Here is an 18,734-nt window from a genome sequence, read left to right on the forward strand (position 1 = left end):
GTGTATTATTTTTCAAGTACATTACACTTGGGCACAATTTCTGGAGCCAAATTCACGCACTGTTGTCAATCATGTAATTAAAAAAAATCCATATTTTGCACATTCGGAAAATATCTTGCTATCAATGTTGTTTGATGATAGGAAAGAGGTGCGCGACTCTGCTATCAAGAAAATTTTACGATATCGAGACAATGTTGAAGACCCATCGGAACTTAGAGAATATAAAAAACCTGATATAAACTTACATTGCTTCGATTACACGAAAATGATCGATTTGACTGATAAAAATAACGTATTTGAACCACCATTCACGCGAATCATTCCGTATGAAACATTGATAGCATATTTAAATGAAGATGATTCACCATTTACTGATCCGCATATTCCATTACATATACAAGGAACGGAACAACACGTTCAACTGCTAGCTAGCGTTTCCAAACGAGTAATATCGGAAAATGTAGAGGCTGTTATGGAGGCGACATTAGAGAGCCGTGCGAAATTGCCCAGTGTTGAAACCAAAAAAGACTTCAAACAATAATTTTTTAGTTTCTTTCCCATGTTCTGATCGAATAAACTTTTAAAGAGAAAACAAACATCCAAAAACAAAAAAAAAAACATTTTTTTCCTAGAAACTTCATTTGTGCGGAAAAATAATAGCCATTTCACTGATTTTTGTCATATAAAGTGCCAAAAATGGTGATTTTTTGATATTTTTTTATATTTTTGTATGGGAGACCCCCTAGGGGGGTCCCAGGGGGGTAACACTAGCATGGGTGGGTCAGCCCTCCAAAGTTAGTGGGGGTCGGTCATACATTTGGACTCGATTGGGACATCAGAATTCATTTTAGAGGTATGGTTTCTTGAGAAAAGTATCTTATTTGATCCCTAAAATCCGAAAATCATATGTGCCTAAGCGATTTTTAAATCGACTCACCCTAATATATATATATATATATATATATATATATATATATATATATATATATATATATATATATATATATATATATATATATATATATATATATATATATATATATATATATATATATATATATATATATATATATATATATATATATATATATATATATATATATATATATACATATATATATATATATATATATATATATATATATATATATATATATATATATATATATATATATATATATATATATATATATATATTTGATGGGTTTATCGGCTTAATCAGTCCGTGTATACTAGCAAAAACGATTTGTTTTTTCTTATTCCGACAGTTTCGGTGACTTTATTTCACCTTTTTCAAGGAGTCTGAAAATATACATTGTGTGTAGTTTTCCTCTTTCGTTACTGGTTTATGTTTTATGTCTGTGTTAGCTTACTTACAGAAAGGATAATCGTTCTATTGTTAAGTGTGTTGGTGTCCAACATCGGTTGTCTGGTGTGTATTACAAATGGCGTCCCACTTTGGCTATATATTTTTTTTTTTAATTTTATAGACGCTTTAACCTTTTCGGTCATTCGCGTCTTCTAAAGTTTGTTCATTCGACTACGGTTTTACAATTTAATAATGATATTACAATAAAATTACAGGAGTTTGATTAAATCGATATCTTCCATAAATTTAAGCAATTGATTTTCAGCTTGTTTATTGTTTCCTAATACTGTGCTTAAAGATCCTAGAATTTTGTAGGATTTTCTATGTCTAGCTAGAGGTGTACAATCAGTAATAATGTGTATCAGTGTCAATCTTTCGCTACATTTTGTACACTGAGGAGCGTTACTGTGAGATGATAAGAGGTACTCGTGCGTAAGCCGGCTATGCCCAATTCTAACTCTAGTTAGAGCTCTTTGCTTATATGTATTTGTGTGGTCTTTCCATTTGCGCACACTATTCTTTATTTGGTTTAGTTGTGTACCCGGGTTGAGTGTGCTCCAGTCTAATTGCCAAGCTTCCCATATCTTTCGTTTTATCATTCTATTCGCATCAACTTTTGGAAGTTTCTCGTATACGATGTCTGAAGTTCTGCCCTTATTTGCCAACAAATCCGCTGCTTCATTTCCAGGTATTCCACAGTGTCCTGGAATCCAAACCAGACATATGTCTTTATTGACAATATCGTTTTCACAAGCTTGAACCCATGGATTTTTAGACGAACCGGTTTCAAGTGCTTTGAGGCTACTTGCGCTGTCTGAAAAAATTACCGTTTTTTTATTTGTTGGGGAGTTTAAAATTGCTGTACGAAGTCCCATGATTTCTGCTGACAGTACGGAGCATTCGTTATTGATTCTGCCACATATCGAAATGTCTTCCGAATGCACTCCGAAACCAACCTCACCATTCTTTTTTGAACCATCTGTGAATATTTTATAGTGTTCGGAGAACTTATCATTTATAATTTGTCGATAAACCGCTTGCACTTTCCGTGGGTTGTCTCCGGCTTTTACCATGCGCAACATAGACCAATCTACTTCAACTGCTTTCTGATCCCATCGTTGATCGCCCATTCGCCATATACATGTAATTTTTGGGAAGTCCGAATCTGTTATTGCAGCAAACGATACTTTTGCTCTTTCTATCACTGTAAGATTATCAGCTCTGTTCATTTCTAACAATCGTATAGCGGTTTTGGCTTCAGTTAAACTGGCGAGATATTCCAATGGTAGTTGCCCTGCTTCGCACATTATGGATTTGATAGGACTCGTTGGAAATGCACCCGATGCGATTCGAATCGCTTTATTGTATAGTGGACAAAGTATCGGTAGAACATTATCTCGCCTTCTACTGGCTAATGGAAAACCATATAGGAGACGGGGAACTACCAAACTACGTACTAATCTGAGTAATATCTCCCGAGATCCACGCGTTTTCCCTGAAACGATTTTAAGTACGTTAACCGCGCTGGAAGCTGATTTCCTTCTCGCCCCCGCATACTTTTTAAAATCAAATTTGCAGTCGAGGATTACTCCAAGGACCTTCATTTGTTTCACTATAGGGACCTCAATATCATCTAATTTCACATTATCTATTGTGCCCCGATGGCGGCGGTTATAGCATGCGTGAAGCAATTGACATTTGGGTACAGAGACGCGAAAACCAACCGACGATAACCATTGCATTGCACACTCTGCCGCTTTTTGAATATTTGCCCGCAGACATTTTCTATAAGCTCCAACAGCTACCAAAAGAATATCGTCTGCATAAACAAACACCTTAATATTCTTCGGTATGACTTTGAATAGAGGATTCATGGCAATCAAAAACAGAGTGACTGAAATGACGGAGCCCTGGGGAACTCCCCGAGATGTGTGGCGAACTGATGACATGCACGAGCCAACACGCACCATGAATGTTCGATCTTTCAGAAAATCTATCAAATATCGAAACATTCGACCAACTATCTTCATGTTTCGCAATGACGAAATTACCGCCGACCTATCAACCGTATCATACGCTTTAGATATATCTAATGACAGCAGTTCACAGTGTTTATTTTCTTTCAATGGGCCGTCAAGATGATTCTCTAGCTCTGCAAAATAGATATCCGCGCCAAGGCCTGCTCGAAAAGCATATTGCTTAGGATTAAGGATATTTCTTTCTTCTAATTCAAACATTAATCTTCTGTTTACCAGTCTTTCAAGCACTTTAGCAATACAACTTATCAATGAGATAGGGCGATATTCTTCTGCTCCACCCTCTTCTTTTGTTGCCTTTGGGATAGGAACCACTACCGCTTGTTTCCATGTCGAAGGGATCTTTCCTGAAGCCCACACACTGTTAAGCGTGGCAAGTAAAGATGTTTTACCCGAAAGGGGGAGATTTTTTATCAAAGGATAGCTTATTCCATCTAAACCAGTTCCTTTACTCACGCATTTACTAAGTGCCCATTCTAATTCATTTAGGGTAAAGTCTAGATTATAATTCACATTTTCCTCGAGCTGTGTTTCATTTATACCCTGACAGTCTTGTGTTGCAAAATCATCTAGACAAGTTTGTGTGTGCGAGTTATTAGAATTTGAAACGGACATATACTGATTAGCTAACTCGTCAGCTACTATTTGAGGGTTGTCTGTGAAAGTATTATCCGTTTTTATGTGAAACCTTGGAATTCGATATCGACCCTGCAAAATTCCTATCTTTCGCCATATATCAGAAGTCGTGGAACTGGGGTTTATTCCTTCCACAAAACCTATCCAACTCTCTTTTTTAGCCTTTGCAATAATAGTGCGCGTGTTATTTCGTTCCGATCTAAAAAACTGTAACGCTGCAGGGATACGACTATCGCCTGTCTCTAATCTACGCAGGGCGCGAAGGGCCTTACGTCTTTTTTTCACTGCTGTTGCCACTTCATCGTTCCACCAAGGAACTCTCTTGCCTACAACTCTACCTGATGTTCGGGGGATACACGTCAATGCCACGTTACCGATCAAATCGGAGAGCTCTTCCGGTGTGTAACATTTTTTGGGGTTAATGATCGCATGTATTTTGAACCGATACTCATTCCAATCTGCGTTATCGAACATCCACCTAGGAATTCCTTCGCTCGGTTTGAGAGATTGTGTAGAAAATAATAAAATCGGAAAATGATCGCTTCCATTCAGATCGTCAGCTACACACCAACGAATGTTAGTATTACGGTCTGAGGTTATAGACAAATCTACTGCAGACTCTGCGCCATTAGCCAAACTGAGAAAGGTAGAGGAACCATCGTTCAAAATATCCAAACAATATTTATCTACTGCTCTGATAACTATTTTGCCGCGAAAATCGGTCACACTACCACCCCAAATCTCTGAATGGGCGTTGAGATCGCCCATTATTGTGAAAGGCCGTGGGAGCTGATCTACTAATTGGAATAACTCTTCTTCCAAACCATTATTTTCATGCGAAGGGGGAATATACAAAGATACATAAGTTCTTCGAGTTGGCAATTCAACGGTTACGGCGATTGCTTGTAAAGACGTTCGTAATTGAATTCTTGTGAAGGGCAAATCTTTAAGCACTGCGACCGATACACCACTCCAACCGGTAACTTGATTGGGTGGGGAGCACATGTACGAATAATCGGGAGAAAAGCTTGGGCAATTTGACGGGCAAATTGTTTCTTGTAAACAAATGACATAGGGTTTATATTTAAGTACTAAGCACGAAAGCTCCGCTCTTCTAGCACGGTAACCTCTTACATTCCACTGTAACGCTAACGATATTGGTTTTGTTGATAAATCACAGTGAGATTGTGTAAGTCTACCTGTAGCTTTGCTGTTTTTAAAACTATTGTTCACAGTATTCTTTGTATTGAAACTAGAGGCTGATGCGAATGTAATGCTAAAGTGAATATATTGGCAGACTTACTGCAGGTTTACGAATCGGGTGTGTTCACTTATACAGATTGATCCTTAAGGGTTGGAGAGACTCCTGTACGAGAATAAACGACACTGCTGCTAGGGGGTGGTGAGGGGAACTTACCATCGTCATGATTCTTACTGTTTTCTACGTATTTCTTTTGGGGTGGTGATAACATTCTCGGTGAAGATGGTGTTGAGTTGTCTTGTCGGCGTTTCATTGATTTGGCGTCCGTCTTGTTGTCGACTTCCATACGCGGTATTAAAGCTGAGTCAAGGTTTGAGTTCTGCTGAACGGTTGCTTCGGGCTTGTTGGAGATCGATGCGGCTGTTTTGAATTTTTTTAACTCTGCTACCTCCCTAATCATCCTTTCAAGTAAACCACGTAGTTTTGTTATTTCTTCGTCCTTTGCTTCTAACTTCTTCATCATGTCGGTGTACATCGAATTTTTGGCCAATTCAAAACGGTGTTGAACCCTATTGTTTTCTGCGGGAGCTATTTTCTGTTGAGCTTCATATCTCCTTCGAGCTTCTGCAAATGACACATCTTCATCGACTTTGATGTGAACGATCGCGGTTTCTGCCATTTTGATCGCACATTCCCTCGCTCGTGCGCTATGCGCGCCATTGCAATTCACGCAATGAGCGTCAGCAGAACAAGGCACTGCTTGTTCATGCTCTTGTGAGCATATCGGACATATAGATTTAGCTTGACAATTGCGTTTGGTATGCCCGAATCGATGACAATTACCACATTGCAATGGAGATGGGTAATACGGCCTTGTCTTAGCTCTTACGTAACCAAAGTAAACAAACTGAGGAATAGTGGTTCCCTGGAATGTAACGATCATTGTAGGAGTTGGAATTCTGGTGTTTTTCTTTTTATCCCATGTAGTGAATCGTTTAATTTCGAGAACACGTTGTGGACGGAGCTCTTCTAACAATTCATCATCGGCCATCTTTATACCATAAGAACATGTTACGATACACTTTTGGATATTAAGCGTTTGATGGAATTCGACAACCACCTCCGTACCGTCAATTAGCTTCGTAAGTTCCAACAGGGTTTTAACTTGCTTGGTTTGTCTGACCTTGAGAATATAGCGTGATCCTCGAGTTTCAGGTCTGGCGTCTTCAATGTTACCGGCCACTAATTCTACTGATTTCTTGATCAAAAACGGATTGTCGGGAAGTTCGCCTTTTGTCGCTTTCATGGACAGGATTGTCAATTCACCGTTGTTCGGATCCATCCATTCCGGCAAACGCCTGTTAGCCACGCTTCCATCTACTGTTCTGGAGCCTATTGTAGTTGTGTTCGACCATTTTGTTGCAGCATTCAGGTCCGGAGGGATTGTAGCCTCCATCAGCCCCGGGGTAAACCCGGAGGCCATCAGGTAAATTGCGTAGATTCTTGGGTACCAACCACTAACCTTCCTTTCGGTACGTTCTGTGGTGAACGCTTTAGATTCTGTCCGTACTTCTTCACAAAAGATTCACAGTGTGTAGAACAATAGTTCGCTTGCCAATTATAAAGAGACAAAGAGGTTGAAAACTCGCTTTGATCAGAAGACTCTAACGCACGTCTGCTCACCACTGACGACAAAAGCGAACTCACTTTGGCTATATGTAAAAGGTATTGTTCGCTTAAAACAGATTTGTAACTTTCCTCTATAAACTGTACTTACTGCATGTGTACCTATTTTTGTGTGCTACACTGTATAAGCTTCTGAAGCTTTTTCTAGCACTTACTTTTTTCAAGCACTTTTATGGCAATTTCACTTTAATCGGGTAATAAATATTCTAAGCTGTTGGTTTTGCGTCTTACTCTTTAGTCTACTAATTCTTGACGGCTTGCTAAGGGTGTGTTTGAGAGATTGTACAGCTTTGAGTTGTGGTGGTAGTGGATTGGCTGTCATGGTTGTCTGTTTTGTTTTGGTTGATGTTCTTTATCGAGTGTATAATACCAGCGTATATGGTGTTCAGTCCCTCAGTGTCTGTGCGTTTGTTTATGCTATTTTTTGTGTTGGCAATATGGCAAATTTCTAAAAACGGGAGTGCTTGTGGTTTGTTGTGTCTGTCTATAATTTTTGTTTGTTCAAAATCAAACCGGTGATTCTGTGTGATACTGTGATGCATTAGTGCTGTTTTTTTCCTTAAGTGAACTAATTTGGGTATCTGTTTCGTTGTGACCTTGTTGCAGTAGTTTGTCCCAGGTGTTATAGTGCGTCCGGTGTCCACTAATTCTAGTTTTAAGCATGTTTGTTGTCATTCCCACGTATCAGGCGCTGCAGTCTTTACACGGTATGTTGTAGATGACGTTGCTCTGGTGTTCATGTGGAATGGGGTCTTTAACATTTGTGAACAACTGTTTAACTGTTTTTATGTTACGGTGTGCAAGTCGTATGTGTTTGTAATCGTTTTTTAGGTGCTTGTCGATTCGGTTCGACAGGTATGGTATGTATGGTATCGAACGGTAAGTATATTCCAGGTTTTCACTAGGTGTTTCCTGCGGTGCCGTGATGTTTTCCTGCATTCGGCTTATTAATCTGTTTATTAGTGCTTTCGGGTAGTTGTTTAGTCTCAATTGTTTGTGAATGATGCGAGCCTTATCATCGTTCTGTAGATTAGTGGATAGCTTGTCAACTCGTCTGATGAAATTTTTAACCATGTTAATTTTGTGATGGAGCGGGTGGAACGAAAAGTAGTCTAAAAATCTGCCACTGGCGATTGGTTTCATATACCATTCTGTTTTAATGCTTTGATTTTCTTGTCTTATCAGTGTCATGTCTAGAAACGGTAGTCGTCTATTGTTTTCCATTTCGTAGGTGAATTGAATATGTTCGTTGTAGCTGTTGAAAGTCTCTAATACAGCGGTTTTCAACCGGGGGGGAATTCCCCCCTAGGGGGGAATTTAACCGTTGCAGGGGGGGAATTGTGAGTGGAAAAATTTCACATGTAATGAGCTTTTGTGATTGACGGTGGTGCGACATTTATTTTCATTTTTTTTTTCAAATGTGCTTGTTAACGATAAATCGTCACACACACCTTCACAAGAGATGCTGAATTGTATGCCCGTGTTTTGGTGTTCTCCTGCTCCTGCTTGAAACCTGGTCAAAATTAAAGTTTAAAAAGCCTTATATTTTTTAATTACTACAGCTTTTCTTTCATGGTGCCCATAGGGGGGGAAAAGCTTGTAAAAATTATCAAAAGGGGGTGCATGAACTGAAGAAGGTTGAAAACCACTGCTCTAATACATGGTTTAGTTGATTCGCGGGCAGTGCTAGTAGAAGATCATCTACATATTTTTTCAGGAATGGGGGCTTGAATGTTAGTAATGGTATAACTGTGTCCAAAAGTGTTTCCATTACTAAATCTGCTAGTGTGGGCGAGATGGGATTCCCCATTGCGGTGCCAAAGATCTGTTGGAAATGTTGTCCGTTGTATTTACAGTAGCTTGATTCTATGCAGAATTCAACTATTTCGATAAACAAATCTAGGTTTATGTTCGTATAAACTTTGATTTTCTCCCATTGTTTTATTATGTTGTGTGTAACTAATGTTTTGGGAATCGATGTGAATAGCGATGTAACGTCGAGGGAAATTAGGATGTAATCAGGTGGCAATGTAACTGTGTTAATAAAATCGCAAAATGTCAATGAATCCTTTATGTTGTATCGGCTCTCGATGGAGTTTTGTATGATTTTTCCTATATATTTCGAAAGGTTGTAAGCGGGAGCAGTCATGTTTGGCACTACTGGCCTTAGTGGTAGATTGGGTTTGTGCGCTTTGGGCTGTCCGTATATTCTGGGGCATATGGCATTATATGTAGTTAGTCTTGTTGCGGTCTGTTTGTCGATAAGATTTAGGTTGAGCAATCGTTTAACAAATTCATTGTTTGATCTTTGGTATCGTGATGTTGGATCGCGTGGTATTGGGAGATATGTTTTGTCGTCGGTGAGCATATTAAGCATCTTCTGTTTGTATTTATCTGTTGGCATTATGACTGTTTTATTACCTTTGTCCGATTGGATGGCGAGTACATCTGGGTTATCGCGAAAGAAATGTTTTGTAATTTTCGTAGCTTTTTCACAGAATTTCGTCAGTTCATCTTTTTGGGTTATATTTTTGTTGTAATGGATGTAGTTTTGGACTGAATTTGCTATTGCGCACCTTGTGCGGTCCTGGATAGAAGTGTCTGGATTAGTTTTCAGTACACTTTCAACGTCAGCTAGGAGATGATAAAACGGTATCTGGGCGATGTTGGTTGGAAGTGCAAATTTTCGGCCTAGGCTGAGTAATATTTCTGTTTCTATTGGTAAGGATTTTTGAGTGCTGTTATGTATAGCATTGCTTTTGCATACAGGTGTTGTGTTCGATGACCGATTACGATCAAGGATACGGTCAAATTTGTGCTTAGTGTTTTTTGATTTTTCTTGCATTAATTTGTTTTCGAAGGAGGTCTGACTGTTGAGAAAGGATTCGACTACTTCATTCGGTACGTTTGAGTTTTTTATCTTTTCCGTGAGTGTATGTTGTATTTGTTTTAGTATTTTCAATTTGTGAAACGTGTGTTTGATTTCAATATTTAAAACTGATTTCTTGAACCTGTTGATGCATTTTTCCAGATCTTTCGTAAATGGGCTGTTTTCTTCCAGTAACGAGAAAACGAAACGGAAATTCGTTGTAATGTGTGCTGGGAATACGCCTGTTTTTCGACATCGTATGAGGAAAGACTTTCGGCTTAACATGCTGCTCATTTTGTATACTGTATTCGCGTATTCTTTAACATGTTTTTCGCGTGTATGCCGTACCTTTGTTCAACGTTCTGATAGAAAGGGACTTTTGAAACGGTGGCCATGGTTCTGAATTTGTTTATATGACGACTGAAACGGTTAGTTTGATGGGTTTATCGGCTTAATCAGTCCGTGTATACTAGCAAAAACGATTTGTTTTTTCTTATTCCGACAGTTTCGGTACCTTTATTTCACCTTTTTCAAGGAGTCTGAAAATATACATTGTGTGTAGTTTTCCTCTTTCGTTACTGGTTTATGTTTTATGTCTGTGTTAGCTTACTTACAGAAAGGATAATCGTTCTATTGTTAAGTGTGTTGGTGTCCAACATCGGTTGTCTGGTGTGTATTACAAATGGCGTCCCACTTTGGCTATATGTAAAAGGTATTGTTCGCTTAAAACAGATTTGTAACTTTCCTCTATAAACTGTACTTACTGCATGTGTACCTATTTTTGTGTGCTACACTGTATAAGCTTCTGAAGCTTTTTCTAGCACTTACTTTTTTCAAGCACTTTTATGGCAATTTCACTTTAATCGGGTAATAAATATTCTAAGCTGTTGGTTTTGCGTCTTACTCTTTAGTCTACTAATTCTTGACGGCTTGCTAAGGGTGTGTTTGAGAGATTGTACAGCTTTGAGTTGTGGTGGTAGTGGATTGGCTGTCATGGTTGTCTGTTTTGTTTTGGTTGATGTTCTTTATCGAGTGTATAATACCAGCGTATATGGTGTTCAGTCCCTCAGTGTCTGTGCGTTTGTTTATGCTATTTTCTGTGTTGGCAATATGGCAAATTTCTAAAAACGGGAGTGCTTGTGGTTTGTTGTGTCTGTCTATAATTTTTGTTTGTTGAAAATCAAACCGGTGATTCTGTGTGATACTGTGATGCATTAGTGCTGTTTTTTCCTTAAGTGAACTAATTTGGGTATCTGTTTCGTTGTGACCTTGTTGCAGTAGTTTGTCCCAGGTGTTATAGTGCGTCCGGTGTCCACCAATTCTAGTTTTAAGAATGTTTGTTGTCATTCCCACGTAGCAGGCGCTGCAGTCTTTACACGGTATGTTGTAGATGACGTTGCTCTGGTGTTCATGTGGAATGGGGTCTTTAACATTTGTGAACAACTGTTTTTATGTTGCGGTGTGCAAGTCGTATGTGTTTGTAATCGTTTTTCAGATGCTTGTCGATTTGGTTCGACAGGTATGGTATGTATGGTATCGAACGGTAAGTATATTCCAGGTTTTCACTAGGTGTTTCCTGCGGTGCCGTGATGTTTTCCTGCATTCGGCTTATTAATCTGTTTATTAGTGCTTTCGGGTAGTTGTTTAGTCTCAATTGTTTGTGAATGATGCGAGCCTTATCATCGTTCTGTAGATTAGTGGATAGCTTGTCAACTCGTCTGATGAAATTTTTAGCCATGTTAATTTTGTGATGGAGCCCTACATATTTTTTCAGGAATGGGGGCTTGAATGTTAGTAATGGCATAACTGTGTCCAAAAGTGTTTCCATTACTAAATCTGCTAGTGTGGGCGAGATGGGATTCCCCATTGCGGTGCCAAAGATCTGTTGGAAATGTTGTCCGTTGTATTTACAGTAGCTTGATTCTATGCAGAATTCAACTATTTCGATAAACAAATCTAGGTTTATGTTCGTATAAACTTTGATTTTCTCCCATTGTTTTATTATGTTGTGTGTAACTAATGTTTTGGGAATCGATGTGAATAGCGATGTAACGTCGAGGGAAATTAGGATGTAATCAGGTGGCAATGTAACTGTGTTAATAAAATCGCAAAATGTAAATGAATCCTTCATGTTGTATCGGCTCTCGATGGAGTTTTGTATGATTTTTCCTCTATATATTTCGAAAATACATAACATGCTATACATAACAGCACTCAAAAAGCCTTACCAATAGAAACAGAAATATTACTCAGCCTAGGCCGAAAATTTGCACTTCCAACCAACATCGCCCAGATACCGTTTTATCATCTCCTAGCTGACGTTGAAAGTATACTGAAAACTAATCCAGACACTTCTATCTAGGACCGCACAAGGTGCGCAATAGCAAATTCAGTCCAAAACTACATCCATTACAACAAAAATATAACCCAAAAAGATGAACTGACGAAATTCTGTGAAAAAGCTACGAAAATTACAAAACATTTCTTTCGCGATAACCCAGATGTACTCGCCATCCAATCGGACAAAGGTAATAAAACAGTCATAATGCCAACAGATGAATACAAACAGAAGATGCTTAATATGCTCACCGACGACAAAACATATCTCCCAATACCACGCGATCCAACATCACGATACCAAAGAACAAACAATGAATTTGTTAAACGATTGCTCAATCTAAATCTTATCGACAAACAGACCGCAACAAGACTAACAACATATAATGCCATATGCCCCAGAATATACGGACAGCCCAAAGCGCACAAACCCAATCTACCACTAAGGCCAGTAGTGCCAAACATGACTGCTCCCGCTTACAACCTTTCGAAATATATAGGAATCATACAAAACTCCATCGAGAGCCGATACAACATGAAGGATTCATTTACATTTTGCGATTTTATTAACACAGTTACATTGCCACCTGATTACGTCCTAATTTCCCTCGACGTTACATCGATATTCACATCGATTCCCAAAACATTAGTTACACACAACATAATAAAACATGGGTGAAAACCAAAGTTTATACGAACATAAACCTAGATTTGTTTATCGAAATAGTTGAATTCTGCATAGAATCAAGCTACTGTAAATACAACGGACAACATTTCCAACAGATCTTTGGCACCGCAATGGGGAATCCCATCTCGCCCACACTAGCAGATTTAGTAATGGAAACACTTTTGGACACAGTTATACCATTACTAACATTCAAGCCCCCATTCCTGAAAAAATATGTAGATGATCTTCTACTAGCACTGCCCGCGAATCAACTAAACCATGTATTAGAGACTTTCAACAGCTACAACGAACATATTCAATTCACCTACGAAATGGAAAACAATAGACGACTACCGTTTCTAGACATGACACTGATAAGACAAGAAAATCAAAGCATTAAAACAGAATGGTATATGAAACCAATCGCCAGTGGCAGATTTTTAGACTACTTTTCGTTCCACCCGCTCCATCACAAAATTAACATGGCTAAAAATTTCATCAGACGAGTTGACAAGCTATCCACTAATCTACAGAACGATGATAAGGCTCGCATCATTCACAAACAATTGAGACTAAACAACTACCCGAAAGCACTAATAAACAGATTAATAAGCCGAATGCAGGAAAACATCACGGCACCGCAGGAAACACCTAGTGAAAACCTGGAATATACTTACCGTTCGATACCATACATACCATACCTGTCGAACCGAATCGACAAGCACCTAAAAAACGATTACAAACACATACGACTTGCACACCGCAACATAAAAACAGTTAAACAGTTGTTCACAAATGTTAAAGACCCCATTCCACATGAACACCAGAGCAACGTCATCTACAACATACCGTGTAAAGACTGCAGCGCCTGCTACGTGGGAATGACAACAAACATGCTTAAAACTAGAATTAGTGGACACCGGACGCACTATAACACCTGGGACAAACTACTGCAACAAGGTCACAACGAAACAGATACCCAAATTAGTTCACTTAAGGAAAAAAACAGCACTAATGCATCACAGTATCACACAGAATCACCGGTTTGATTTTCAACAAACAAAAATTATAGACAGACACAACAAACCACAAGCACTCCCGTTTTTAGAAATTTGCCATATTGCCAACACAGAAAATAGCATAAACAAACGCACAGACACTGAGGGACTGAACACCATATACGCTGGTATTATACACTCGATAAAGAACATCAACCAAAACAAAACAGACAACCATGACAGCCAATCCACTACCACCACAACTCAAAGCTGTACAATCTCTCAAACACACCCTTAGCAAGCCGTCAAGAATTAGTAGACTACAGAGGAAGACGCAAAACCAACAGCTTAGAATATTTATTACCCGATTAAAGTGAAATTGCCATAAAAGTGCTTGAAAAAAGTAAGTGCTAGAAAAAGCATCAGAAGCTTATACAGTGTAGCACACAAAAATAGGTACACATGCAGTAAGTACAGTTTATAGAGGAAAGTTACAAATCTGTTTTAAGCGAACAATACCTTTTACATATAGCCCAGTGGTTTTCAACCTTCTTCAGTTCATGCACCCCCTTTTGATAATTTTTACAAGCTTTTCCCCCCCTATGGGCACCATGAAAGAAAAGCTGTAGTAATTAAAAAATATAAGGCTTTTTAAACTTTAATTTTGACCAGGTTTCAAGCAGGAGCAGGAGAACACCAATACACGGGCATACAATTCAGCATCTCTTGTGAAGGTGTGTGTGACGATTTATCGTTAACAAGCACATATAAATTCTAAAAATTCTGTATGAACCGCGGACATTCCACAACCATCCCTCCCCCCACAGCAGTCCACGTGGAATGTGGATGGCCCCTAACATGCGCTCTACCATAGACCAGATGTTTTCAACAGGCCGACTTGCTCGCCATAGAATGACCTAGAAATTTTAACTAAGATATATTCTCCAAATTTAGTGTCAAGCAATGAATCTTATCTTGGCGTTCTTTTCTCAATGACAACTTTGATTTCAGACAGTGTCGTGAGAACAGAAATGTGTGAGTTTTTTTTTTATTAAAATAAAATTTAATGGTAACAGTTTACATTTTTGTACAAACAGTCTCTTCAACAAATATTCAAAAACATTCTGAACTGTCTTGGAAAATCAGTAGTGGCTAACTAACCATAGGGCTGATTTCTGTCGGAAACATTTGAAATCTAAAACACTTAACAGTATATCTTCAAGGTCTCTAAATTCTATGATCATTTTTATTCTTAGGGTTGATTCTACCCAACATCTTATTTCAGTAGTTGCTGGACAGCTTTTTAACCTGTGTTCATTTGTATCAATCGCTAGACAATTTTCGCAAGTATCACTAGTTCTTCGTATTCCATATTCTACCAGTTTTTATTTTTTTGTTGGGAATCAAATCATTGATTATTTCAAATATTTTTGAACGATCTTCCTTCTGCAAAAATGTTTGGCTGATATTAAACCATATGACGTCCCAGTTTATTTCTAGAAAATTCTCCTCTACTTTTGGTTTAAATATTTCTTTTTCTACAAAATATACATACAATATTTTACACGAATTCGTATTGTAATTCTGTACAACAAATCTTCCTTCATCTAAATAATCTCTCGCGTTTCTTGTTAATTTGGCAGGATACTCAAATCTCATTAAATAATTTTCATTTGCATTATTGGGATCCATTAAAAGTTCTCTCTCTATAATGATTAAATATTATAATCATTCAAATTGTTTTCGTGCATGTAAAAACACATGCCGTGAAATATTTATGGTAAAACCAGCCACAAATTTTATCAAAATTACTGCGCACCGCCGTAATTTTGTAGAAAATAAATATTTAATCAAAATTTAATTCCTGTGAACTAAGGTGATAAGTAAATAAATGCCATGATTTGTCATATTTTGGTAAATGTATGACTTTATTTATCATGCGAATTTCAAAACTGCTCTGTGGTATAGGTGATATTGTAAAATAAAATGCTGATAAAGGATTGAATTTCATAATTTTGCATTATATTATTCAAGGCGACATATTGTTTTCAAAAAAACCCTAGAACGCACTCTAAATTCTTGATCATAACTCATTCTCTTAATTTGATCAAAATATAGCATATATAAAACCAAGCAAGCCTATCATGGTATTAATTTGCCTAAGTTACGATCATCAAGTTATATTTTATCCACAGTTATAGTCTGCAGGTTTTTAGTTTTATTTTGTCATCAGAGGGACTATCATACAACTTCATGTATATAACGGTTGGCATAGTATGGCTGTAAATGATATTTGCGGATCATATTTCATGGCTATCAAATAAAACCAACATATAATTAATGACTTTAATTCAAGTCGATATAAAACAAAAGCAAAACAATCCTAAAGCAGATATTAGACGAAGCAAATATTTGCTATTTTTCAATACAGATTTTATTTTGTGCAAATAAAAATCGTACCAAAAATAGCAGATATTTGCGTCGTCTAATACCTGCTTAAGTCTTTGAAGCATTTAGATTGTTACTTGGGTTGTGGTTTGTTGATGGTCATATCGAATGCAAGGCGTACAGGATTTGGTATACGTTTGAACTCTAATGGACACTCTGTGGAAATTAGGGGAATTTCTAGTATCAGCACTTCCTCACCGTTGAATTTTCCTTTAAGTATTGCTCCTTGTATTGAATTATTTTTGAGCTGCTCCACAATCAGTCCTTCCTTCGCTTCTCTAACCGAAATATTCACAATTAATTGAAAAATCAACTTGTAATTGGTAAACGAAACCCGTTTCAATTTTTCACTGTACAATACACTATGATTCACGTTTTATTGAATTATTAGCAGTAGTTGTCAACTGGCAAACAAACAACTGAAAATTTGTCAATTCCTTCTAAGAATGCGCTATGTATGTCTATCTCTTCTTACGGATGATGCTCTCTGTAGAAACATTATTAACAAAGCAAATTGCATACAAATCGGAAAATCCACATATATATATATATATATATATATATATATATATATATATATATATATATATATATATATATATATATATATATATATATATATATATATATATATATATATATATATATATATATATATATATATATATATATTGTTCGCGCCAAAACTCCCGCCTCAGCTGGGCATTAGTGTCATCCGTGAGTGACCAGCTGAGGCCCAAGCGACGCTGGTTTGCGCGCGATTATTTTAATCTTTGTTCTGGCTCGACAATGCTGCCGTCCGAGAGGCAGCCTATAAAAGCGCTCTTCAGAGCAGCGCCAGTGTTAGTCGTTAGTGGTTTGTCGATAAACGTACGGTGGCAGCGCTGTCACGCTGCCACTATTGTAAATATTATACATAGAATAAACTGTCAGTATAGTAAAGATTGTGTATTTCGCGATGAGAAAAGAAAACTCGTCCCTGGGCCTTAATTGCCCTCTCGTGATGCCAAAGGGCGAAATTAGAACACAACGTAGGGCCGTGCGCGATCATATATATATATATATATATATATATATATATATATATATATATATATATATATATATATATATTTTCCAAAACCAAGTTCCTTTTGGGGCCCCAAACAACCCTGAACTTATCGGAAGTCGATTGGTTTTGTCTCCGCTTGGCGCATTGCATTTCAAATTTGTATGAAAATTTATATGGGAAAACCTACTTTTGTATTTACCTTTCTAGAGAGCTCAATGATGATCTAATAATGCACTACATTGCGTTAAAATATAGTATTTTAAAAGCCTAACAACTTTGCAGAGGACACTGAAGAGCTGGAATGTCCCTAAGAAGAGCTATAGCTGTTCAAAGTTGAGTATGTCGATTTGAATGCAGAAAATCTTGTTTTCTGCCAACATTACCAATGTACCGGCGTCAGTAGGATTCCTATCAGAAGTAACCTGTCGTTACGAGTTTGTACACACATCTGGATCAAGCAAACATATTAAGGTCAATATTCTAGGTGTAGGTAGAATCTACAACGTGTTTCAGAGGTTGCTTCTGATGTAAATCTGACTAACGCCGGTACACTGGCAGTGTTGGCAGAAAAATCACAAGAAGGTTGTATGCAAAGCCACGACCGCAAGGTTGAAGTAGAATACTTTTACAAGAAAGATAACCTGGCTGCTTGCGTGTCAGTCATTTTTTCTAGTAAATAAACGTTGACCGTTCATTGGCAGTATTGTAATTTCTTTTTGTCTGATATTTTGAATGAAATTCATTGGATATTTTTAAATTTGTGCAAATGAGAAGTTGAAGTGCTGCCGAATTGTAATATGCACATTTAATACGACATCATAAAACGGGAACGGAACAAAGGCTACGGTTATGCAGAACGCTAATGCCGGCGCGACGTGATTCTTCTTACCGTGGTGAAATGTACAGCTCTTTTAAAGGCGAAGTAGAGGTATACATTTCAACAGATTTCGTCTTGCCAAATCGCATCGCGCCGTTATTTGCGTTCTGCATGACCGTAGCCAAACACTAAGCGACGCGAACACGTAATAATAATCAGAGTATGCATGTAGATGAAGATAATTAACTTTGGATTATAGCGCAAAACGAGAAAATATTAACTCTTCAAATAATCATTTGTGTTCTTCAAATTTCAGTTGTTCAATTTAATATCCGATGAAATGTTTGTTTATTATCTGATGAAGCTCTTATATAGGCCAAATGATGCATTCCCAATTTACTAGGTCCATAACTCTGCCGACCGTGCTTGGGAAAGCGCGGTATAACGACCAATCAGAGGTCGAATTTTGTGTTTTGACAAGGCTTAAGAGTTTTCAATAGTACAATAGTTCGAATGAAAAAATTGCAATTTCATGCATTTGGTAGGAATCTTAGAAGATTTTCTAATCGATTGCTGCAAAAACGAAGGAAATCCATCGAAAACTAACCGATTTTTTAGC

The 18,734-nt window shown here is 37.6% G+C and overlaps 2 protein-coding genes across 2 annotated transcripts in view; both read right to left on the reverse strand.

Annotated features, from left to right (window-relative positions):
- Positions 1-5,372: 5,372 nt before the first annotated feature.
- Positions 5,373-6,725, reverse strand: LOC129728807 (uncharacterized). Its single transcript, XM_055687269.1, has one exon. The coding sequence runs from the start codon at positions 6,723-6,725 to the stop codon at positions 5,373-5,375; it is 1,353 nt and encodes a 450-aa protein (XP_055543244.1).
- Positions 6,726-16,683: 9,958 nt separating this feature from the next.
- Positions 16,684-18,734, reverse strand: part of LOC129730682 (uncharacterized) — an 87,898-nt gene continuing 85,847 nt past the window's right edge. Inside the window, exon 5 of the mRNA XM_055690214.1 lies at positions 16,684-16,734. Within this exon, the coding sequence (XP_055546189.1) occupies positions 16,699-16,734 (36 nt within the window). The 3' untranslated portion in view covers positions 16,684-16,698. The remainder of the gene's footprint in view (positions 16,735-18,734) is intronic.

This window comes from Wyeomyia smithii, chromosome 3 (assembly GCF_029784165.1).
Source record: "Wyeomyia smithii strain HCP4-BCI-WySm-NY-G18 chromosome 3, ASM2978416v1, whole genome shotgun sequence".
In the NCBI taxonomy this organism is placed as follows: Eukaryota; Metazoa; Arthropoda; class Insecta; order Diptera; family Culicidae; genus Wyeomyia; species Wyeomyia smithii.

Bases quoted from the DNA above. Each gene is read 5' to 3' on its own strand.
- LOC129728807 (XM_055687269.1), bottom strand. From the start codon at position 6,725: ATGGCCTCCGGGTTTACCCCGGGGCTGATGGAGGCTACAATCCCTCCG.